At 41.5% G+C, this 23261-nt stretch overlaps 1 protein-coding gene across 3 annotated transcripts in view; it reads left to right on the top strand.

Annotated features, from left to right (window-relative positions):
* ORC5 (origin recognition complex subunit 5) overlaps positions 1–23261 on the top strand; it is a 143178-nt gene that overhangs the window by 106343 nt on the left and 13574 nt on the right. Inside the window, exon 14 of one of the 3 annotated variants that reach the window (XM_061640445.1) lies at positions 18639–18734. The exons of the other annotated variants lie outside the window; for them this stretch is intronic. Coding sequence (XP_061496429.1) covers positions 18639–18686 — 48 coding nt within the window. The 3' untranslated portion in view covers positions 18687–18734. The remainder of the gene's footprint in view (positions 1–18638; positions 18735–23261) is intronic. 3 annotated transcript variants of the gene reach the window in all.

The raw sequence follows: 23261 nt of genomic DNA on the forward strand, positions 1-23261 counted from the left end.
AAAATTCAGCTTCATTTGATGTCACCAAATTGTAGTGTTATGAGAGAGGGAGAAAAAACCTTTCTCTGTCCACTTTCTCCTTACCATGAATAATTTTAAACTTTTCTATCATGTTGCCTTTTCCTCACCTTTTCTTTAAACTACAGAAAGCCCCCAAATGTTGTATCCTTTCTTTATAGGGGAGGTGCTCCATCCCCTTGATCATTTGGGTTGCCTTTTCTCAACCTTTTCTAGCTCTACAATATGCTTTTTGAGGTGAGGCAACCAGAACTGTACACAGCATTCCAAATGTAGTTGCACCATACATTTGTATAATGGTGTTATGATATTAGCAGTTCCTTTTGTAATGATCCCTAGGAGGAAATATACCTTTTTCACAGCTGCCACACACTGAGTCCACATCTTCATTGAGCTATCCACTAAGACCCCAAGGTCTCGTTCGTGGTCAGTCGCTGCAAGTTCAGACCCCATGAGTGTATGTGTGAAATTAAGTTTTGTTTGCCCTGATGTGCATCACTTTACACTTGTTTACATTGAATTGTATTTGCCGTTTTACTGTCCATTCACCCAGTTTGGTCCTTTTGGAGCTCTTTGCAATCCCTTTTTGTTTTAACCACCCTGAACAATTTAGTATCAACAGCAAACTTAGCTGCCTCCACCCCTAAAACTAGATCATTTATGAAGAAGTTAAAAAGCACAGGTCCCAATATGTATCCTTGGGGGACTTCACTTTCTACAGCTCTGCACTGGAAGAACTGTGGATTTATTCCTGTTCTTTGCTGCTTCTTACTGAACCAGTTCCTGAATCACAAGAGGACCTCTCCTCTTATTTCATGACTGATACAAAGGTACAAAAAGATTTTAAATAAGAAGCCTATGCCCTTTACTTATGAACTGGCTCACAGACATGCATATTTTCTCGTCCTTACGTTCTTTGCTTCAAGGCTGTGTGTGAAGTATGTGTCATGCACGGCTTTTTGCTATTTCTGTGGAATGGTCCAATGTCTCAAGGCATGAGGGCATAGAATAGAAGTGATGATAATGGTTTGGTTATCACATCTGATGATCCTCTGGCCTATTCCCCACTATGATTGAGATGTACTTCCCAACTAAGAATAACATAATTTAGAGTGGAGATATGGGTATATGATGGCTCTGGAAATACAGGTACATCCTGCAGATACCATGACCTCTGTGACCCTTCCCTATCCTTTGGCCTTTGTTTCCCACTATATCTCTGCCTGTTGCCTCTGATGCAGCACCACACTTAGCCACCCTAAGTCTCTTGCTCTTCCACAGCTCTGCCCATTCTCCCTTGCTTCTTCCTATTTGGAATTCCCTTCCTATCAAATCTCTAATTAAAAGCCCTTTTTGTGAGGGATTTGGCTTATCCCTTTAATCCTCATTCCAAGTTTTGAATATGTATAACTACGTTTGCCTGTATTCATCCCTTTCTATCTTTTGCCTTTCCTTTTCCTCCCTCTGCTGTGTTTCTCCTTGTCTGGTTATGTTGTAAGGTCCTTGGGGTAAGGATTTGGCTATTTTGGGTGCAAGGCCCCATATACATCACTGGCACTGCATAAATAATGGCAATGATTTTTTTTTTTTACTCTTTAAAAGAGGTTTCTGGGGTTGATCTCTACGATTCTCCCTGCCCGGGAGAAAATCTTTATCAGTCAAAAAGAACGTTGTGACTGATTTTAGAGCTGAAAAAGCTTCTTCTGAGACGAGAGCTCGCTCAGAGGCAGCACAGGCAAAGCAACCCTTCCCGGAAAAAAGCCTGTTTTTGTGGGGAGGACTGGATTTCATTTATTTATGAGAGAAAGTTCAAACTGCAATGCCGGACGGACTTTCATCAAGCTCTAGCTGATTATAGCGACACGTTTATCTTTTCTTTAAAGAAAACGGACTCTTAACAGGCAGATAAGCATCCTTCTTTCTATCTTCTTTTTTTACTTGGCTTAAATTGGTGCAGCAAAAAAGAGATTTGTCAATGAATCAGCTGTGAAGAACTCTTAGGTGAGTTTTGGCTTTTCTCTTTTACTAACGAAATTAAGGAGGAAAGAAATCAAAAAAGCTTATCTTTGTTTTTATCGCAAAAAGCTGTCCTGGAGGTGCATTCTAAAGATATCAACGGAAGAGGGATTTCTATTTCGAGGGGGGGGGGGGATTCTTTTTGGTCTATTTCATTTTGACGAATCTGCTTGTTCACGACGCCACTAATTGTTTTGATGTTGGGAACTAAGTTTGTTTTGTATTCCTGAACACATAGAGATAAGGCAGGCTGTATTGTCTACACTGATACAAGCAAGCCTGAAATATTAACCCAATTGTGGCTGAAATAATTTTTGTCTCTGTGGTTTTAAGAATGACAACCAGGAAAGTGAATGAGACCATGGAAGAAATTATGTTTCAGAAAATAATGGGTGAGATTGAGATAACGAAACAAACCCTGAGACAGGGTAGACAGGAGATGAAAATTGAACTTAACAAAATGACACAGGAGCTTAAAGAAATAGTGGATTCTGTGAGAGAGGAGTTTGATGGGATAGGGAAGCTACAAGCCCTGGAGATTGGAACAAATGTGAAATTTGAAAAAGATTTGGATTTTATGGATGTTAGAAATAAAGTTGACTGTTTGGAATTCAACGTTGTCTCTGAAGAAATTAATGAAGATTTTGGTGGTAAAGTTATCAATGTCTTGGATAATTTTCTGGACTGGAATGATGTGATGGAGTTTGACAGAGAAAAAATCTATGGAGTTGGCTACAGATATGTGACAGTGGAGAAACTCTTAAGAGATGAGCCAGTGCATTTTGTAAAAAAGAAGAACAGAGATACGACTTTGCAGCAATACTTCAGTAACATATTCAGAATTCTTGACTGGAATGATGTGATGGGGCCTGACATGGAAAAAAAATATGGAATTAACTACAAATATGTGACAGAGCAGAGATGCACCCAGAACAGAGATGTGACTTTACAACAATATTTCAACAACATATTCAGAATTGATGGCAAAGACGTATTTGTGATGGGGGAAATTCCCATCAGACTCTTGTTATATGACAATGGCTATGACAGCAAGATCATCATGGGATACTGATAATGGACGAATGGATACTGAAACCACTGGATTTAACAGGACTATTGAAGATGGAAGATGGAATTAATATTGATAATGGAAGAATGGTTATGGAAATTATTGGACTTAACAGATTTGACGAGATGGATTAATTGATATATTTACTTGGACTATGGCTATGACAACAAGATTATTATGGGATATTGATAACGGAAGAATGGCTACTGAAATTACTGGACTTAACAGGATTATTGAAGATGGAAGATGGAGTTAATATAGATAATGGAAGAATGGCTTTTGAAATTATTGGGCCTAACAGATTTGAATTAGATGGATTAAGCGACATGTTTATTTGGAGAAAAATTGAAAGATATATCTTTCAAGAAATTGAAACCTCTCTTTGACTTTTTGTGGAAAGAATAAAATAATGTTTATGAGATTTGATGATTAATTAAGATAACTACTGGAGGAAAGTGATTTTATAATATAATTTTAGAGATAGGATTGTTATATATTCTAGACCTATAACTGATCTGCGACAAATCGGAAGTCGACATTTTATTTTGTTTAATTGTTTTTGTTTTGTTTTTTCGTCTGAAAATTTGAATAAAAATTAATGATAAAAAAAAGAGGTTTCTATTCTTGTGGAGGACCAAGGTTTTGTGAAGAATTTATTGCCATTGTTCTTGTCAAATAAAAAAAATGGGATTTGTTCTTTCAGCTATGTGCACTTGATCCTAAGAAGATAGTGCAAGGCATAGATTCGAAGTGGTAAGATCTAAGGGCTGCTTGATGTCTGGGTGTCAGATGGCAGAGTCCACATGGGTTTCATTTGTTTTGCAATGCCCAGTAGTTTGTTTCTACTCCCCCTTCCTTTTATTAGTAATGCATTGTCCTACCCATTGTGGTAAAGATTATTAAGGTGATAACAGTAAAGCTTCATAAGGAATTTTTTAAGTTGGAACCACCAATAATGTTTTCAGTAGAAAAATGCCTTCAGTTGGTATCATGTTGACAACTACTTAGGGCTGATTCACGTGGTAGTCTTACTGAGGCACCCACATTTATAAAAGTCCCTTTGTCCTTTACTGGCTTCCCACTGCCAATAACCGTTGCAAGCATTTGTGGCTGGAGAACCTACTTCCAATGTGTGCCTTGCCCTGTGCTCCTAGCAATTTGAGTTTGTTTTTACTTAAAGGCTATTTATTACCATACAAATTGCCAGGACAAGCTCCCTGCACTGATAACAGCAGTGCATGATGCAGTTTATGTAGGTTTAACTTCAAATGCAAAACTTGGGTTCCCATTCCCCATGCCTTTTCAGTTGATGATTAGAGATACTGATTTACCGAAGTAGCATTTGAAGAATAGTAACTGTTGAAATGAAGTGCTAGTTCAGTTTTGTGCCTATTTATGTGATAATGATGGTTTGTTTTCATCAGAAGGAAAATGGGAATGCTGGACAACTGATAGCAAGTGGATTGCTTTTCAGCAGGCTTTCAGTGGAGAGGCTATTCTCAAATGCCTTCCAATTAAGTGCTGTGTGTGTATTTAAAAAGATGAAGAGGTTAAATTGCTATTAATATTTCATGGCTAATTAGTACAAGCGGGACCAAGAGCTTTACATCATGGAAGGTGATTATTACTTTGGAAGTAGCTGCTATTAATGTGAACCCCCTGCAGCATGCATTTATACCTTAAGAAAGGCCTGATTCCTATACTCTTGCTCATGCTGATTGTAACAGGGTTGGCACACTGAGATAGTTTTTTCCAGCTATAGAAAAAAACATGCTAGTATCACTTCTTCTCTGGGGTTTAGGAGAGCACAAACTTCTTTAATATACACAGGCTGAGGATTGTACACATTTGGCATGGACAGAGCTTGCCAGCATCCTATTTGTTGTTCCACTCCTTTTCCGTAATCTGAACTTCATTTGGATGAATCTGTATCTACTTTTTTATACTGTGTCTTCCTGCTTCTTTCTAGTAAAGTAATTATTTAATGGGAATTCTACCCAAGCATATCACTTTGCACCTATGCTTTACCCAGTACAAGTTGTTAGGCCCTCAAATCACACACAACCCATGAGCAAGAAATGCTGTAAGGCTTGCAACTGTTATGAATTGGGACTCATAACCAAAGTTCTGTGTTCCCCTTGCCAAGCTAGGCATGAACCCCATTTCAAGGGGGTCTCTTGGGAATTGCAGATACTCATGTTGGCATGTTGCAGTCAAAATGTTAAGTGTCCTGAAGGCCCTTTAAAGATTTAAATTTTGATACCTGAATTGTCATAGATATCATGGCTGATAAGGAATAGTCCTTGCCAGCTCTTGTGCAGATATAGGAGCAACAAGAAGAGGTAAAACTGTCACTGGGTACATTTGCTTGAATTCAGTCTTATTAGCAAACACCCAAGTTCAGCAATGTTAGGAGGAAGAAAAGTACCGGCACAGGAAATGTGCAATTTCCCACCCAGTGAGGACCAAAGTGAAATTAATGCACAAGAGGGCTTGTCTTGAAGTGCTCTGTACATGGTTGAATAGCTCTTTGAGGCTAATGCACCAAGCGCTACTGCTGCACAACCTCCCCACCTTTCCGTGAGAGTTGGGAACTTCATTCCAATCATATGCAGCCTAAGATAACTCATGTGTCAAAATGTTAAATCTTTAAAGGGCTTTCAGAACTCTCTCAACATTTTGACTGCAACATGAGTATCTGGAGTTCAGCTTCATTATTTGTCTCTAACTTCTACAGTATTGCCAGTGTTCATAAGAATCTGCATTTTACCACCAAAATCTTGAACAGTTGAGCCATATTAGGACTGCAGATGACATTGTAAAAACAATGTAACTAGTGGATACTTCCTTTTAAAAAAAATAACTGGGAAAATGGTTTCTTTTCAGTTACTCTATTTTCTATCCAAGCAAGCAGTCTTTTTATTTGTGAACTGGGCGCTGTTTTATGGCTAAGCTGCACTTCAGCTAGCTAGCTAGTAGTCTAAATGTGTCGCATCACCTATCTGTCTGGATTACAGACGTTCTTCATTTCTTCCTCTCCACACCCAACTTTCTTTTTTGGATGGATGGTCACAGCTACCTAGATAGATTACATGTACATAAGTTATCGTGTATTCATTCAGTGCATGCTGAGCCACAATATGAAAACATATTAGAGATGTCATATAATCACATTTTTTCCTATTCTTAAAATGTTTTGGAAATATTGAGAGGGAAAATAGCACATGGTAGTGCTATTTTGAAGAGTCACATTTCAAATTAAGCTCCCACATATTTTGTATATCTACCCTCCCATGATATAGCATTTTAAAAATGTGTGTATTTAAAAACTCATAAGTAGCTAAATCTTGTCGGTGTGGGGGTGGTATTTGGTAATTAGGCATTATTAATATATTTTCACTGTGCCAGATTGGATCAATACCCTTTCAACATTTAATTATCATAATCCTTTAAAATAGACAGCAATTAACACATACTTTTCACACCATAAAAAATGAAAGCTGTATACATTAAGCTTGATTTTGCACAAAGGTAATTTTGTTTAGAAGTATGGGGATGCAGACATAACATTGAGGAGCATATCCAGTTTTCTATAGTGTACTAATTATGTCAATATGTCAGTGCTTTTAAAGGAGGTTTGTGGTATAATTACTAGGGATGCATCATTGCATTCAGTTAGAGCAGCCTTTCCCAACCAGTGTGCCTCCAGATGTTGTTGGACTACAACTCCCATCTTCTTGACCATTGGCAATGCTAGCTGAGGCTGATGGGAGTTGTGGTCCAACAACATCTGGAGGCACACTGGTTGAAAAAGGCTGAGTTAGAGGCTAGGTGGAAATTCTTAAATAAACCATAGCCTGAATTTGAACCTACAAGTACTCTGCTCCGTTTAAGATTAAAACTTGAAAGTTAAATTATATATGGCGATTAATCATGGCATGTTAAAAGAATTAAAATGTGCAGGAGTCCCACCCACCTTTGCATCTGATTGCCCTAATGTACAGAAATAGCTAAGAAAGAGCATACACAGAAACTTGGGGGGGGTTATAAAAAGAATTGCAAGTTCCCATCTTTGTGTACGAGAAATGTTTTTAAAGTGTAGGGAAGTACCTTCAAAAAGCAAATGTGAAGCTTCCCAATTACTGGAATGCAGAAGTTTTTGGTGCCCTTGAACCAGTGTGGTGAGACTCAGACTCAGGGGCCAGATGTGGCTCTCCTGGCACTCGGCACAGCACCTGTCCCCAGGCCCAACCCCTGACTGGCTCTGCTGCACCATCTCCTTGAGAATGTGTCCTTGAAGTCTGATCATGCCTCTTTCTTGCCTGGATGGAGGGCAGAAGGGTATGTGCGAATGTATGTAGAAACTAGCCGACTGTAGAAAGCTAAAACTTCCATTCATTTCTCCACCCACTTTTGCCTCTAATCCTGCCTACCATTGGCATGTTATCCCTGGAAGACCCCCATGAAGGAAGTGCGGCCCTTGTGCTAAACAAGGTTCCCCTACCCCTGTTCTAAACCATCCTTTCTTGCTTAGTCCTATGTGAACGTTGCCTTCCGTGTTCCGTTCATTTGTTTATCTTCCAGCATTGTGAGTCTTGCCAAAAGGCTAAAATGTTATACAAAACAATTTTTCAGTTGGAGTACATTTTACAGATTTCCATATCAAGTCTTGTAGAACTTGGTTTAAAAACAAAACAGAGCTCTGAGCGGCCTGTGGTGTAACCGAAGTATGGCAATGTGTTGTTTCACTTAAGAGTACAGTCACAGTAGCCAGAAAATGACTTATCTAAGAATTAATTTCAGCATAACCTCTTTTTCCCCCCTCCATGAAATCAACATAAGGGGGAAATTGTGCTGTGAAGCTCTTCATGTGCATTTAAAAGAAAAGCCTTGTTGGATCAGCCAAGTCTGTCTAGTGCTGTGTCCTCTTTCCCACAGTGGCCAACTAGATGACAACAGGTAGCCCACAAGCAGGAGCGGAGGACGACATTTGTCGCTGGCTGCTGTTCCCGGCAAGTAGGGTTCCGAGGCATGCTGCCTGTGATCCTGGAGGAAGCAAATACCCATCGGGACCAATCACCATGGAGCACCTCAGCCTCTATGTCATCATGACTGGTGATGGCTATATGCTAACCACCAGGATGGAGACAGAATATACCACAGGAGTAGGGTTGCCAGGTCGGAGCCATCCAAAAACCTGAGAAAATGGGGGCGGGCCCTAGTGATGTCATGGGGCGGGCCCTAGTGATGTCATGGGGCGGGCCCTAGTGATGTCATGGGGCGGGCCCTAGTGACATCATGGGGCGGGCCCTAGTGATATCATTAAGCATGATACATTGTATCAACCACAGTTGCTTGGAGCATGCCATTCAAAAAAAATTCTCTGGAGATTAAAATAGAAATCTTACCTAAAATAGGGTGTTCCTAGGTCCATCTGAAGTGACAAGGTCATTCTTTCTCACAAGCTTAGGGTGGTGCAAAATGGAAATGGACTGCCTTCAAGTTAGTCCCAGATAGGGTCTTCATGGTAAGCAGTATTCACACAGAGGTGGTTTACTATTGCCTTCCTCTGAGTCTGAGAGGCAGTGACTGGCCCAAGGTCACCCAGTGAGCTTCATGGCTGTGTGGGGATTTGAACCCTGGTCTCCCAGGTCACAGTTCAACACCTTTAGGGAACATTTAATCTAGCTTCCTTGCTTCTGGCAAGAAGGGTTTACGTGCCCTCAGGCCAGGCCATTATTGGAAGAAAGGAGCCTAGTGTTGCAGAGATGTTAGATGGGAGCACAGATGGATGCTCCTGAAGGCAGCAATTATAAACATGCTTATTAAGGAACTAAGCCCCATAGAACACAATAGGACTTCTGAGTAGATACGGTTGCAGCCATGTTAAGGACAAGGGAGGACATTCTAGGCAAAACAGACAAATAATTGGGTGTCCGAACAAATTAAACCAGAACTATCACTAGAAGCTAAAATGATGAAACTGAGGTTATCATACTTTGGACACATAATGAGAAGACACGATTCACTAGAAAAGACAATAATGCTGGGAAAAACAGAAGGGAGTACAAAAAGAGGAAGGCCAAACAAGAGATGGATTGATGCGGTTAAAGGCACCACTGACCTATTAGCAGATAAGCTGGTGCAATTGTTTAGTATCAGGAGTCAGCCAACTTTCAGAAAATCTGTAAGTGTTCTGTTCAGAAAAATTCAGTGCTGCAAATCACCCCCACCTCACCCCAGTAAAATAAAATCAGGAATCCAGGGTATATTCTCCATTTCTGTACATCACAACACCAAGATATCACTGCTTGGGAGCTCTATGAAGAGGCTATGTAGTATGCAAAAGGCTAGAATTCTCACCCTTTTAATGTGTTTGTGTAAGTGTAATACATGTCAGTATATATTGATATACACATCAATATATAATGCAATATATATCACCAAATATAACACATTGATTAAAGAGATACAAAAATTTGTCATCATTTCCAAACTTAAATAGTAAAAATAAAACTACAAAAAAAAGGCATCCACAGAACATACAGGTGAGGCGCGTGCGTGAGGGTGATGATCTGATGGCCCATGGGTGGGTGGAGGCGAGTGGTGGCAGCGGAGGCTAGGCTGGGCCAGCCTGCTCTCTTAGCCCCGGCCCGGACTCGGAGCCAGTTACCCTGGGGCTCAGGCTGCTGCAGTCTCTGGTTGGGGGCGGGGGGGCCCATCGCGGCCGCTGCCGTGGGTGGAGGCGAGTGGTGGCAGTGGAGCCCAGGCTGGGCCGGCTCCCTCTTAGCCCCGGCCCGGTCCGGATTCGGAACCAGAGCCAGTTCCCCTGGGGCTCAGGCAGGCTGCAGTCTCTGGTTGGGGGGGCATCACACGGCCGCTGCCGCGCCCAGCGTCTCAAGACGAGGCCCACGCCAGCGGGTGAAGCCGGTGGCCGTCCTCCTTTCCCAAGCCTCCTGCTGAGCCTGTAGGCCGCGTCGGCCCGTCTCGGCAGCGGTTGCTAGGAGACGGGTCCAACGCGGCTTGTCAGCCTCAACAGGAGCCGTGGAGGGCAGGCCGGGCCGGCTCCACTTAGTCCAGCCGGTTCTCCTGCTCCGGCCGGCCGGCCGCTTCGCCCCTCCTGCTTGGCGCCACTGGGGGGGGCCCATCGTGGCCGCTGCTGCCCAGCGGTGCCCACAGCAGGAGGGGTGAAGCTGGCGGCCGTCCTTTCCAGAGCAGGGGAACCAGCTCCGGGGCTAAAAAGGAGCCGGCCCGGCCAGCCCTCCACGGCTCCTGCTGAGGCTGACAAGCCGCGTCGCCCATCTCCTAGCAACTGCTGCCGAGACGGGCCGACGCGGCCTACAGTCTCAGCAGGAGGCTTGGGAAAGGACGGCCGCCGGCTTCACCCGCTGGCGTGGGCCTCGTCTTGAGACGCTGGGCGCGGCAGCGGCCATGTGATGCCCCCCCCAACCAGAGACTGCAGCCTGCCTGAGCCCCAGGGGAACTGGCTCTGGTTCCGAATCTGGACCGGGGCTAAGAGGGAGCCGGCCCAGACTGGGCTCCACTGCTACCACTCGCCTCCACCCACGGCAGCGGCCGCGATGGGCCCCCCCGCCCCCAACCAGAGACTGCAGCAGCCTGAGCCCCAGGGTAACTGGCTCTGAGTCCGGGCCGGGGCTAAGAGAGCCAGGCTGGCCCAGCCTAGCCTCCGCTGCCACCGCTCGCTTCCACCCACCCATGGGCCATCAGATCATCACTCTCACGCACGCGCCTCACCTGTATGTTCTGTGGGTGGGTGGTGGCGGGAGCGGGCAAGGGCTGCTGCTGCTGGAGAGGTCCCTCTCCCTCACTGTGGCGGCTGCTCAAGTCCTGCCTGCCTGAGCAGCCTGAATGATAAAGAGCGGAAGTCGGCCAGCCGCAGCCCAACGTATGCGTGGTCAATCACGCATGCGTGGCTGAGGGGGCCAATGAAAACCGGAGATCCACCTTTTTAAAACAAGTATTGCCGGAGGCCGGAGACGGCCCCTTTTTCCCTGAGTCTCCGGCCGAAAACCGGAGACCTGGCAACCCTACACAGGAGTGAGGGACCTTTTTCAGTCCAAAGGCCACATTTCCTGATGCTCAATATTCTAGGAGTCTTATGCCAGATGTAAAAGTGGATGGAGAAACAGACATGACTCTTAGCTTTAAAATAGTAAACTGCATTCCAGCCATACAAAAGTCAGAGGTTTCTACCGAACTTAGGAACAAAATGCAGGAAGCTGCCTTTTATGAAGTGAAGCCATTAGTCTATCTAGCTCAGTTTTGTCCTCCAGAGTTTCAGACAAGGACCATTCCCAGCTCTACTGGGAGAAGTCAGGAACTGAAACAAGGACTTGCTGCATGCAAAGTAGATTATCTTCCCCAACAAACACATACATGGCCCATCCAGGCAAGCAAGAGACATTATCACAGTTTATTGACAGATTCCTGCTAGGCAAATAAGCTAAAAGAGGATGTGACCAGTAAGGGATGTGGCCTGGGGAATGATCCAAGGGCCACTTAGAGAAGACTGGCAGGCCACTTTCAGCCCCCAGGCCTGAGATTCTCTATCTCTGCTCTATGAATTCATCTAATCTGCTTTTAAAGTTAACAAAGGTGGCAGCAATCACCTCTTCTTACAGTTTCAGATTCCATCACTGAAGTGTGCAATTTCCCCTGAGCAGGAGACTGTAGAATGACGTCATTTGGTCAGGCACAACTTGGAATGCAAGATAAGAGAGACAGTTATGCACTTAGATCCGTTGGTACCTGAAGCCCTCCCAAGTGTGCCAGTGGATTTCCAAAGGGAGTTCCTTTCGTAATGAGAGAGAATCCTATTCTGCCTATTGGACCAGAAGAAGTTGGATGTGTCAGATTCTTACCCACTGTTGTAGGGTTGTGCTGAGCAACTGAACTTCTACAGTAATTTTCATGGGACATTCCATATAATATATGAACATTCCACATACTATATTATTTATTTTCATGTCTACCCAGATATGTTTATATTTGTTTAATAGGTATAAACACAGGCTTTTTCAGTTGTTTACCCCTTTCAATTTTTATAAATTACCTAAAGAGCTATTAAAATTAATTTGTGTGAAAAAGAACCGGTGTTTCCATAACAATCAAATCACTGTGTGCTTCTTAACACTTTGCTGTGGTTGCTGGATCTTCAAGGAATAAGCACATATACAAAGTGTTTAAACTGTTGCTGAGGCACCAAGGCAATTCTTTAGCAGGAAAAATGCAAAGAAAGGAAATTATAGCATAGTATAACTTGGATGATGCAGACAAAGATTGTTGCATGAACAGAAGGTCCCTCATGTTACTGATAGCTCTACAATTCATTCTTTAAAAGCCTTGCCTATTTTCTCCATGGCTTTTATGTACGTGGGTATATTACTGCCCAGAGAAATGTTAATAGTGATCAGCTGGGCAGTTCACAATAGAGTGATCAGGGGCAAGAGAGAAAAGGGCTTGTATAATCTAATACATTTTATTTTTGGCATGTGTAGCTTTTCTTATCCTTCCCTTGCAAACTAAACGTGTCAAAATTCTTTTTCACACCTGCATCTGGTCACCCTAGTGTGCGAAAGCACCCAAGCAGCCTTTTCCCAATTGTTGTTGCATTTTTCCAGTCTCCACAAATAATGGAATTCCCAAGACTATCATGATTCCTGTCTCAAAGATGCCTGTCTATCATATTTCCATGCAATCCCATACAGGACTGCATGGCGACAGCATGTGGGCTTGCATATATGAACCAACCCTGCTTTTTTGTGAAGGACTAAGATGGTTTGGGGAACCTGTAGCTGCTCTGATAATTGGACTCATAAATGCCATCAGCTCCAGGTCATCGAGAGGAATAATGGGAGGTTTAGTCCCATCTGCAGGGCCATAAGTTTCCCATCCCTACAGTAAGGTACCTGGATGTGAGGTTTTATAATGCTGAAGACAGAGGCACAGATATAAGTCCCAGTCACTGGATTTTAGAAACAGCAAGTACTGCAACATTATTAAAGCTAATGTGTGGATCTGTAATCTGGATGCGAGACTGCTGGGATCACCATATAAGAGCAGGATATGCATAAATATATATTAAACAAATTTAAGAGAAATTATATAATCCTTTTATGAATCAGTGAGAATATGTAAGCAGGTGGAAAAAGTTAATGCTAGCTACCGAAAGACATTATAAAAATTGGTCTGTCCTCCCAATGTTCAGTGAGTAAAGATAAGTGGAAGGGATAAGGTCTATTAATAAGTGAAAAAGGAGACTATATTAATGAATTTTAAAATGACAAACTTTAGTACTACTTTCATAATGGTGGTACTTTACAGAGAGAAATTGAAGAATAGTAGGAGGGGATACTAGAGGGAAATGAAGAACTTAACAAATTCACGAAAATAGTGGAAAAAATTGTAATTCACAAAAAATCAGATAACACTGCTGTGAAAGGGCAGATTATACTTTGGCAGATCAAGTCAGTCTAACATCTCTGATCCTGAACCAGAATATGAAGTTGCCTTTGAGCATTGTGGATAAAGCATATCCCCTGTTGCTCTCATAAAACATCAACTATTTTTATGTGAAACACATTTTATACTGACAACCTGTCCTGCTTTCAATCCGGTTCTTACGTCTACCTCTTTCCTAGTAATGGGAGAAATATTGTTGACTGCACTTTTTAATTAATCCTACAATTGTCTGAAAGTATTTTTTCCTGCTTTGTATGTCCATGTCAAAATAATAAGTTCTTGAAACTATTTTCATGGACTCCAAGGTCCTGTCTCCCTCTCTGTATGGGGCCTGAAGCTTCAGAAACCTTGTTTTTGTTAAAACTTGCCCTGTGACAAAGTATGAAGAAGTCAGAGGACTAGGGCAAAGTTACTGTTGGGGTTTTCAGAGCATCTTATATCACAATTACAACCAACCAACTTCTAGAGCAGCCTTTCCCAACCAGTGTGCCTCCAGATGTTGTTAGACTACAACTCCCATCAGCCTCAGCCAGCATTGCCAATGGTCAGGAAGATGGGAGTTGTGGTCCAACAACACCTGGAGGCACACTGGTTGGGAAAGGCTGTTCTAGAGTAATAGTTGGTAGGTTGGTGGCATATACATAACGTTTTAGTTATTTATATTTATTTTTTAATTAGCTAAGACTAAGTTTTAAGGTACTGGGCAGAGGTATGTTCCTGTGCACTGAGGACAGTGTTGGGTGTTAAATGGCATACCTTCTTTTCTCTTGCCTCCTTGGATGTATCTCTAAACAGAGAAGTATAGATTTGAGAGAGATTTTCTTCCTTTGCAGCTATTTGTTCCACTTGCCTCTCAGCTATTCATCGTAGAGGCACATGCCTCTAATTGGAAAAGGGAGGTACCTCCAGGAGAAGGAGAGTTTATTCCCCTTCCCTCTCCATACATCCTCTATGGCACATTTTGTGATTGACAGAGTGAATATTTTCCAGTCCTCAGTAAAATGGTGTATTTTATTGGATATAACAATGCAAATTCTGTACATATCTACTCAGAAATAAATATTGTTACTTTTCAACAGAGCTTATTCTAAGGTAGGATTGCAGCCTAGCATTGTATGCAGGGTTTTGAATTACTAAGAACTCAACATTCCATGTAGTAATAAAGGTTTTCTTAACTGATCAAATGTGGTATATAAGGACTTGTAGCCCACATAGTTCTACTCCAAATAGACTCACTGAAATTAATGAACCTAAGTTAGTCAGGTCCGTTAATTTCAATGGATCTACTGTGAGTATGACTAGCAGTGGATACAACCCAAGGTGTTTTCTTACCTGTCCCATATTGCTTAATCTCTGGGATCCCCCAGCTGTGACTGTGAGAATAGGCTATATATTTTTTAAACTTTTTCTGATTTTTTTAGAAAAGCATTCATCTCCCACTCCCCCCCCCCGCAGACACACATAGCGTAAGTTAGCTTTGCTGCTGACAGCATACGCAGATTTTTATGCCAACATAATCTGTGCAAGCATCATTGAATTTAATTCCAGGAGGCTAGTTCTGCACATTTTGTCTGAAATGTGTTTTCAAAATGACATCTGGTTTCAAAGTGTTTTTGTTACATACTAGTGGTTTTAACATCTGTATAAATTTAAGTACAAACAGCAGCCAAACAAGAACAGAAAAAGCTGTATATAGATTACTTCTACTAACACTTGATTGTCCTCAGATGGTGTAGAATGACTCAAACACTGAAACGTGATCTTCGCAGTGCGGTATGTTTAGTAAATCTTGGACTCAGAGATGTGTTTTTCCTTTCTAGAAAAGTGGATAATATGGACAATAATTTATTACAAAACGTCATAAATATTTTAAAACTCCAGATTGAATCACATAATATTGAATCACATAATGTTTCATACTGGTACAATATTGTTCCCAATGCTGTCTTTACTACGGTGTTGAATCTGTATCTTCCCCTGTGGCATATGCTTTCAGTCACTTGCATCATCTGCAGTTATGTGCTCTGCAGGCAATTGTGGTATAGTGCACCTTGTTTGCTCTTGCCTTCTGCCTGCTGCATCTTTTGTTCTGGGTTTTGTGGGTTGATCTTTGGCAGATCTTGTGGCAGTAGTTTTTCTTCAGTGACCATCTAGTATATCCTGGCCCTTTGAATCATTATGCCTTACAAACAGCCAACCTCTATTGTTTTTTTTAACAATGTTAGACAGTTGCTCTGTCCTTATAACAGTGCACCTTTATTTCCCAATATGAGTCATTTTTCACCTAAATTATATATAGCTTTCCTGTACGTCAGCCAGTACTATTTTTTTCTTTTTGAGCATAACAACCATCAGGGCTTCATTTACTTGAATTTCTCAGGATTCAAATGTGGCAAATAAAGGGTTTAGATAGATAGATAGATAGATAGATAGATAGATAGATAGATAGATAGATAGATAGATAGATAGATAGATAGATAGATAGATAGATAGATAGATAGATAGATAGATAGATAGATTAAAGAACTAAAGTGGGAAATGTGTGACTTCTTTAAATGTACCTACAACAGGGCTCCCAGACTATAGTCCATGGACCACTAGTGGTCTGTGAGTTTCATTCAGGTGGTCCACATCTGTGGATTTGTTGTGAGAGATGGCACATCCATTGTATTAAATATTCATATTGATTTTATTGCATTTTTGTTGCTTCTTTTGTTTCTTATCTATTGCATAAAAATGTATAAGAAATAAACAAAGGAATGTAAATACAATTAAAAATCATATATCATCTAGCACCGCACATTATAATTGCTAAAACAGGCAGAACAATCATTTAGTGGTCCACCAAGACCCTCAGCAATTTTTCAAGTGGTCTGTGGGGAAAATGTTTCGGAGCCCCTGACCTAGAACATATGAGTTGTGTTTAACCTTGGTTCATGTCCATTACTATTCATTGCACCTCATGTCAGCTCTTGTTGTATCCATTTTTCACTATGGATCTATGCAGACACCATGCCAAACCTTAGTTTGTTCCTACCACAGTGTAGGACTCACACCATGAATATCCAAACGAACAACAGGCAAACCATGGTTAAGAGCTGCTTCTCTGGTTTTGTCTTGCATCTATCTAGCACTGATTTTCATAACCTCACTCCCACGACTTGAGATGGAGTAACTCCTATCTTGGTAGTATAGCTTTTTGCAGCAGTAACTGTGGTTTGTGAATTCAGATGTAATGGCAGCTTAACACAAACTGTGTTTAGAACTCAGCTTTAAGTGGTGGTTTGATTTTCTTCTTTGGTAGCCCCTTGCAAAGTATATGAGCTGACATAGGCCTGGTCTGTACAATTTTTGCCCACATAGTCAGTCTTCATGCTACCCCTTTTTATCTCTCTTCTTGGTGCACTATAATAAGCCAGGAAATCTTCCGTTAATTATAGTTTCCAATTGCATCCAAACTAGGAAACTATGGTTATCAGATGTTGAACAAGCCAGGATCTTAAACCATATTCTCTGTATTTTATTAAATGTCTATCCAAATGTGTTTATCTATATTTGTTTGTTAGGTATAAAAACAGGCGTTTTCAACTGTTTACCTTTGATGCTTGCCAAGTAATGTTGGATTTTTGTGCTGGCAATGTAAACCATAATTGCCTTTGCCTGTAATTTTTCTTCTACAATGGTTATATGACTGGATTATATTTACAAGTGAAATTCAACAACAGCCATTTACTGTGCAGGCCAATGTCTTTTCTTCATTATTAATCCGAACACTATTTTCATTTCCTCCTTAAGGCACATTCCCCATACTTGCCTTTAAGGAATAAAAATCTGTAATATTTAACATATACAGTGCCTTGCAGAAGTACTCAGACCCCTGACCAACGCTCTCATATTACTGAATTACAAATGTTACATTGTAATTTCGTTCTGTATATTTTATTTTGAAACACTGAAACTCAAAATCAAGACATTTAAGGTAACATTGGTTTTATGTTGGGAAATGTTTGTAAGAAACATAAAAAACTGAAACATGTTGCTTGCATAAGTATTCAACCCACACATTAACATTTGGTAGAGCCACCTTTCACTGCAGTAATAGTTTTGTTTTAAGTCTTGTGGGGTAGGTATGTACCAGCTTTGCACCCAGTGTCAGAGGGATTTTAGCCCATCCTTCTTGGCAGATTCACTTCAAGTCATTCAGGTTGGTTGGACGTCACTTGTGAACTGCAATTTTCAAAGAGTGCCACAGATTCTTAATGGGATTGAGATCAGGATTTTTTGTTCTTGAGCCACTCCAGTGTTTCTTTGGCCTTGTGCTTGGGATCATTGTCCTGCAGAGAAGTGAATTTCCTACCAAGCTTCAGTTTTTTAGTGGATTGAAGCAGGTTCTCTTGCAGTATTTCCCTGTATTTTGCTCCATCCATTCTTCCTTCGATTTTAACAAGATGCCCAGTCCCTGCTGATGAGAAGCATTCCCACAGCATGATACTGCCACCACCATACTTTACTGTAGAGATGGTGTGACTTGAGGCATGGGCAGTGTTAGGTTTGCGCCACACACAGCGCTTTGAGTTTCTGTCTTGATCTCATCTGACCACAAAACCTTTTCCCACATCGCAGCTGGGGCACTCTCATGCTTTCTGGCAAACTCCAGATGTGCTGTCAGATGGTACTTTTGAGTAATGGCTTCTTTCTTGTCACCCTCCCATACAGGCCAGTGTTATGCAGAGCTCTTGATATGGTTGACTGGTGCATCATTACTCCACTCCCAGCCACTGAACTCTGTAGCTCCTTCAAAGTGATTGGTGGCCTCACTTTGGCTTCTCTTACAAGTCTCCTTGTTCGAGTGCTGAGTTTTGAGGGACAGCTTTTTCTTGGCAGTGCCTGGGTGGTGTGATGCAGCTTCCACTTCCTGATTATTGATCCAACTGTGCTCACTGGAATATCCAAACACTTGATTATTATTTAGTACCCTTTTCCTGATCTATGTATTTCTATTACATTATCTCTCACCTCTGTAGAATGCTCTTTGGTCTTCATTTTCTTTCAGATCTACAGCCTGACCAATGATCCTTCAACAGTGGGGTTTTTATTCTGACAATGTGACAGCAACTTTAATGGTTCACAGGTAGAAGCCAATGATAAGGTAAATGTGTCCTCGATAGGGCAATTTCTTTCATCTGTGTAAACTGGGAGCTTCCACAGCACAGGGGTTGAATACTTATGCAAGCAACATGTTTTAGTTTTTTTAATGCTCTAATGTAAATTGTATGTTTTTATGTTGTACGTCGGCCAGAGTGGCTGCATAACCAGCCAGATGGGCAACTAATAAATTTAATAAATAAAATAAAAATAAATAAAATGTTTCTTACAAACATTTCCCAACATAAAACCAATGTCACCTTACAATAATTGATTTTGAGTTTCAGTGTTTCAAAATAAAATATCATACAGAATGAAATTACAATGTACCATTTGTAATTCAGTAATACAAGAGCATTTGTCAGGGGTTCCTTTTGCAAGGCACTGTATAATGTAGTTGTTTCCAGTTTAAAGATACTTTATTTTAAATGTTTGTCAAAGTTACACAATTTTTTCTAGCTACTTCCAAGTCTCTGTCCGATGTATACTGAGGATCATAGTAACAATGAAATGCTTTGAATGTAGTAAATGGCACAAAGAGAAAACAGCTCTGTAAGAATTGAGGCTTGGGGTTTTATTTCTCCTATCAAAGGGCACAGTTAGTTTGACAGTACATTTATCATTTTACAAATCTAGTACAATGTTTTTTCTCTCTTTTTTAAATCTGAGCTAACTTATTTCCTCATGTGAAAAGTTTCACCATGACTACTCCCTAATTTTGTGTTATGCCACACCCCCATGGCAGCCGTTTTGTGACTGCTGTCCCTAGCACTCTCAAAATTTGAAATGCTCCCTTTAGTCCAAAAAGGACGGAGACACCGGTTCTAAGGTAACTCAGCCCATTGTCTAGAAAGTGAAATATTTGGTTCATAGTGAATCACAAGAGTATATACAAGAATTGACAGTCTCCCCTGTGAGAAGGAAGATAGCGAAGGAGGCAGGTGAAGACAACCTCAGGACCAGCTCCAGTCGAGCTGACCCCTTGCCCCACAAGGCTAACAGACAACAATCGCCCTGTGGGAAGGAAGAAGAGGGCTAGGGAGTGAAGTGGGCAAAGACATCATCAGGGTGTATGCCAGTTAGACTGTCTGTCCTCCCCTCAGGGCCAACAGGCCTCACGTGCCCTGTTGGAATGACCATCTGGTGCCAACTCCTACTTCAGTGAGACTGGTTGTTTTGTGAGCATGTGGTTCTTGGTGTATCTGTTGTATCTTATAAATGTTAGCTGCTTTGAGGACTGTAGTCAAACAGTGGGACATAAATCTACTTTAAAACGCTAGAATTCTAAGGTAACTCATCCTGTTGTCAAGAGAGGGAAGGTTTTGGTTCCTATTGAATGATAAAGACAGGAACCCTTATGGTTGCTACTACCTTTTGTTACAGAAGCCAGCCGCAATCCTGAGCCTTGTATAGCACAGCAGGACTTTAGGAATGTATGGAAGGAGTAAAAGGCATCCTCCATGAGCCCCAAAATTAGGTTGGCTGGATTAATTAAAATCACTCAAGTAAGGGATAGGAAGCAGGCTGTGGAGTCGGAGTCGGAGTCGGAAGCAATTTTAGGTGGAGTCGGAGTCAGTAGAAATGTACTGACTCCGGCTTCAAAATAAATTTTGATTGACAAATTTTTTAAAATATAAATTCAAAATGTCAAAGAAGCTTCCCATGAAGTCAGCTGTAGTTGAGCATTTCACCATAACTCAAGATGGAAAACATTTTGTGTGTCAGTGTATGACACAGGACTCAGATGAAGACAAATGCTGTGATGCCAAGATCAGCACATATTCAGGCAGCGATAAAAATGCTCCTATGAGAGCTTCCAATTTAAAAAGACATTTACAGCCCTTTCAAGGGCTGTAGAGTTGGAAGCAATTTTGGGTGGAGTTGGAGTTGGACTGTAGAAAAATAGAGAAGTCGGAGTCGAAGGTTTGGCGTACCAACTCCACAGCCCTGATAGGAACGGGGGGGTGGCATGACATTATTTCTAATGCTGAACTTGGGTTATTTTGTGCCTATCAGTTTGCAAGTTGAATGGGGTCACCAAAAATAAGGTAGTGGTTCTGTGTACTTGGGGGGTTCTAAAGGTACCCAAGAGAATCTTATTTTATACATTTAAGAGGAATAACAATCCAAAGCAATCCTGATGAGAACCAATGACCAAGAGCTTCTGCGACCTACAGAAAGTTGAGTGTATTTAAGCCACGCAAGATTGAGGGTGTCATTTGAAGAAAAGGGACAATGGGAGGGGGGCAGGATTTGGCAGCCCTTACCATCTTAGAGAATGTTGGAGGGAGGAATTAAGGTCAGTAGGTAGCATGCCATGAGCTTTAAAAAAACTGTTGTCCCCTCCCTTTGTGAAGGTTTTAGGAGGAGAAAAAGGAAAAGGTCACCTATTTTTCACTCTCCAGAAAGCTCCCCACTCTTCTATATAATAAATAACTTGCTTTATTTTTCCCTCTTCTCTCTACTTTCCCTGCCCCCCCCCGCCCACCAGGAGCCACGATCAGCATTACAAAGGTCCCCCAGTCTAGGCTGGAGCACTGAAAGGATATGCTCCTGCTCTTGCTGCAGGTCCTCATTTGTATTTGCTTGCTGCTGATTATTAAAAGCCAGCAAAAAATCATACAAATTCTCTTGAAACTACCGAGAGCCTGCTCAGTTGGTCATTCCTGGGATTATGTCCAGAGTCAGTTTGGGGGTTGAACCTTGGACTTGCATTCTCCCCCCTCCCCATCTCCCTCATTATGGGTAGAAGGTCAGGGTGAAGCTGGAGATTTTGTGTTAATTTGAACACCATAATTACCATGACCCAATGCATCCTGAGTAGAATTCTGTGGGCCCAGACTATGACAAATCTTCAGTGGAAGTATGTTCAACAGATGTGACAGGTGTTCTAATTTCTGCTACTTCTTCCATATGTTCCATGCATTGACAGCAAATGATAAAGAAACCTAGCAGTCTGGGGCAAAGAAACGGGGCAAAGTTGATTTGCTTCATTGAAATGATCTGTGTGTGGTGAGAGGGAGAGGGAGAGGGAGAGAGAGAGAACGAACAAGAATGGGGTGCAAGTTAATTCTTCACGTGCGAGTTGCCTTGAGTTTTTATTATTGCTGAATTGTGTGGATCAAATCAGGTGACTGGGTCTGCAGTTTACCCAGATAAAGCAACCTTGCGCTTAAGTGATGACCAAAGCCTCTGTATCTACTCTAGCATGTTATGCCTAAAACATTAATCAGAAATTTCATATCCAACTTTGACACCATTTTAGATTTATAGCCATAAGATTTAGGGAGCAATTTTACAATATTGACCTTCTGTTCCATTTTACTGCATTTGGAGAAAAGAAGGAAATTGGCTGCGATTTTTTTGTTAATACAGTGGCTGGCACATTTGTAATGTAACAGCAAGATCATTTTTGAATCTGCATTCTCCATAATATTTAGATGGGTCCAACTCCAAGTCATCTAAGCTGGTGTGTGTGCTGGGAGCTTTTATGAGCCTCATGCCATTCGTGCTGTGGAATATGACCTATTTTCATTGGTAGTCTCTAAGTGTAAGAGGCCAGCTGCAAGCGTACCCTGCAAAAATGATTAGCCAATAATGGTGCACTGGGGTGTAAAAGAGCAGTTGTAATAACAGATTACTCCATTATGCTTCATCATTGACTGAATAAGGGTGTGAGTGAATGAAGAGCAATTTTACTCCTTAACTTAGATGGATTAATAATTTTTTTTAATTAACCCTACAAAATTTAGTAGGTGTATGTGAAATTTCTGTAGTAAAAGTCATTTCTGAATGGCAGTCTGGGTCCGTTTGTCTTCCTTTTCTGAAGTGCTAGATACAGCATTAGTTGTTTTCTGTATGTAATTGTTTTGTAAACCTGTATAACACAGATTCATAACTGTAAATAAGCAAAATTGTTTTATAATGTGAATGTCCAGACTTATAACATATGTAGCAAAATCCAGCTGGGTGCAATGGATTTTTATATTAGTAAGTGCATCTTGAACAGTTTACAGTTTAATTGCTGAACAAAATAAGATCTACATACAATCTCTTTTTGTAGAAAAGAAATCACTAAAACATCACTAAAAGAATTTGAATAGGCTGAGGTGGCACATGTGCTAAGGTGGTCTTGTGCCACCTTTGTAGTAATATTGATGTTCCCAAGCCCTATAAACATTGCATCCCAAGTCTAGAGGAAATTAGATTTGCATCTCATAAATCTCTATGAAGCATTTTCAAACATGAAATATGAAACATATTGATGACCGCACACCCTGAATCTCTTGATGCCCCCACTCAGTGGTTTCATATACAGTAGGGCCCCGCTTACCGGCGCTCCGCTTACCAGCGTTCCGCTAATGCGGCGGCTTTCCTCCCCTCTTTAAAAGCCGCTTTTGCAGCATTTTGCAGCATTTTTGCGCGATGCGCCCCATTAAAGTCAATGGGGTTCTGCCTTACGGCGATTTCCGCTTTACAGCAGGGGTCCGGAACGGAACCTGCCGTATAAGCGGGGCCCTACTGTAGAGAC

Source organism: Rhineura floridana, chromosome 8 (assembly GCF_030035675.1).
Source record: "Rhineura floridana isolate rRhiFlo1 chromosome 8, rRhiFlo1.hap2, whole genome shotgun sequence".
NCBI lineage: Eukaryota > Metazoa > Chordata > Lepidosauria > Squamata > Rhineuridae > Rhineura > Rhineura floridana.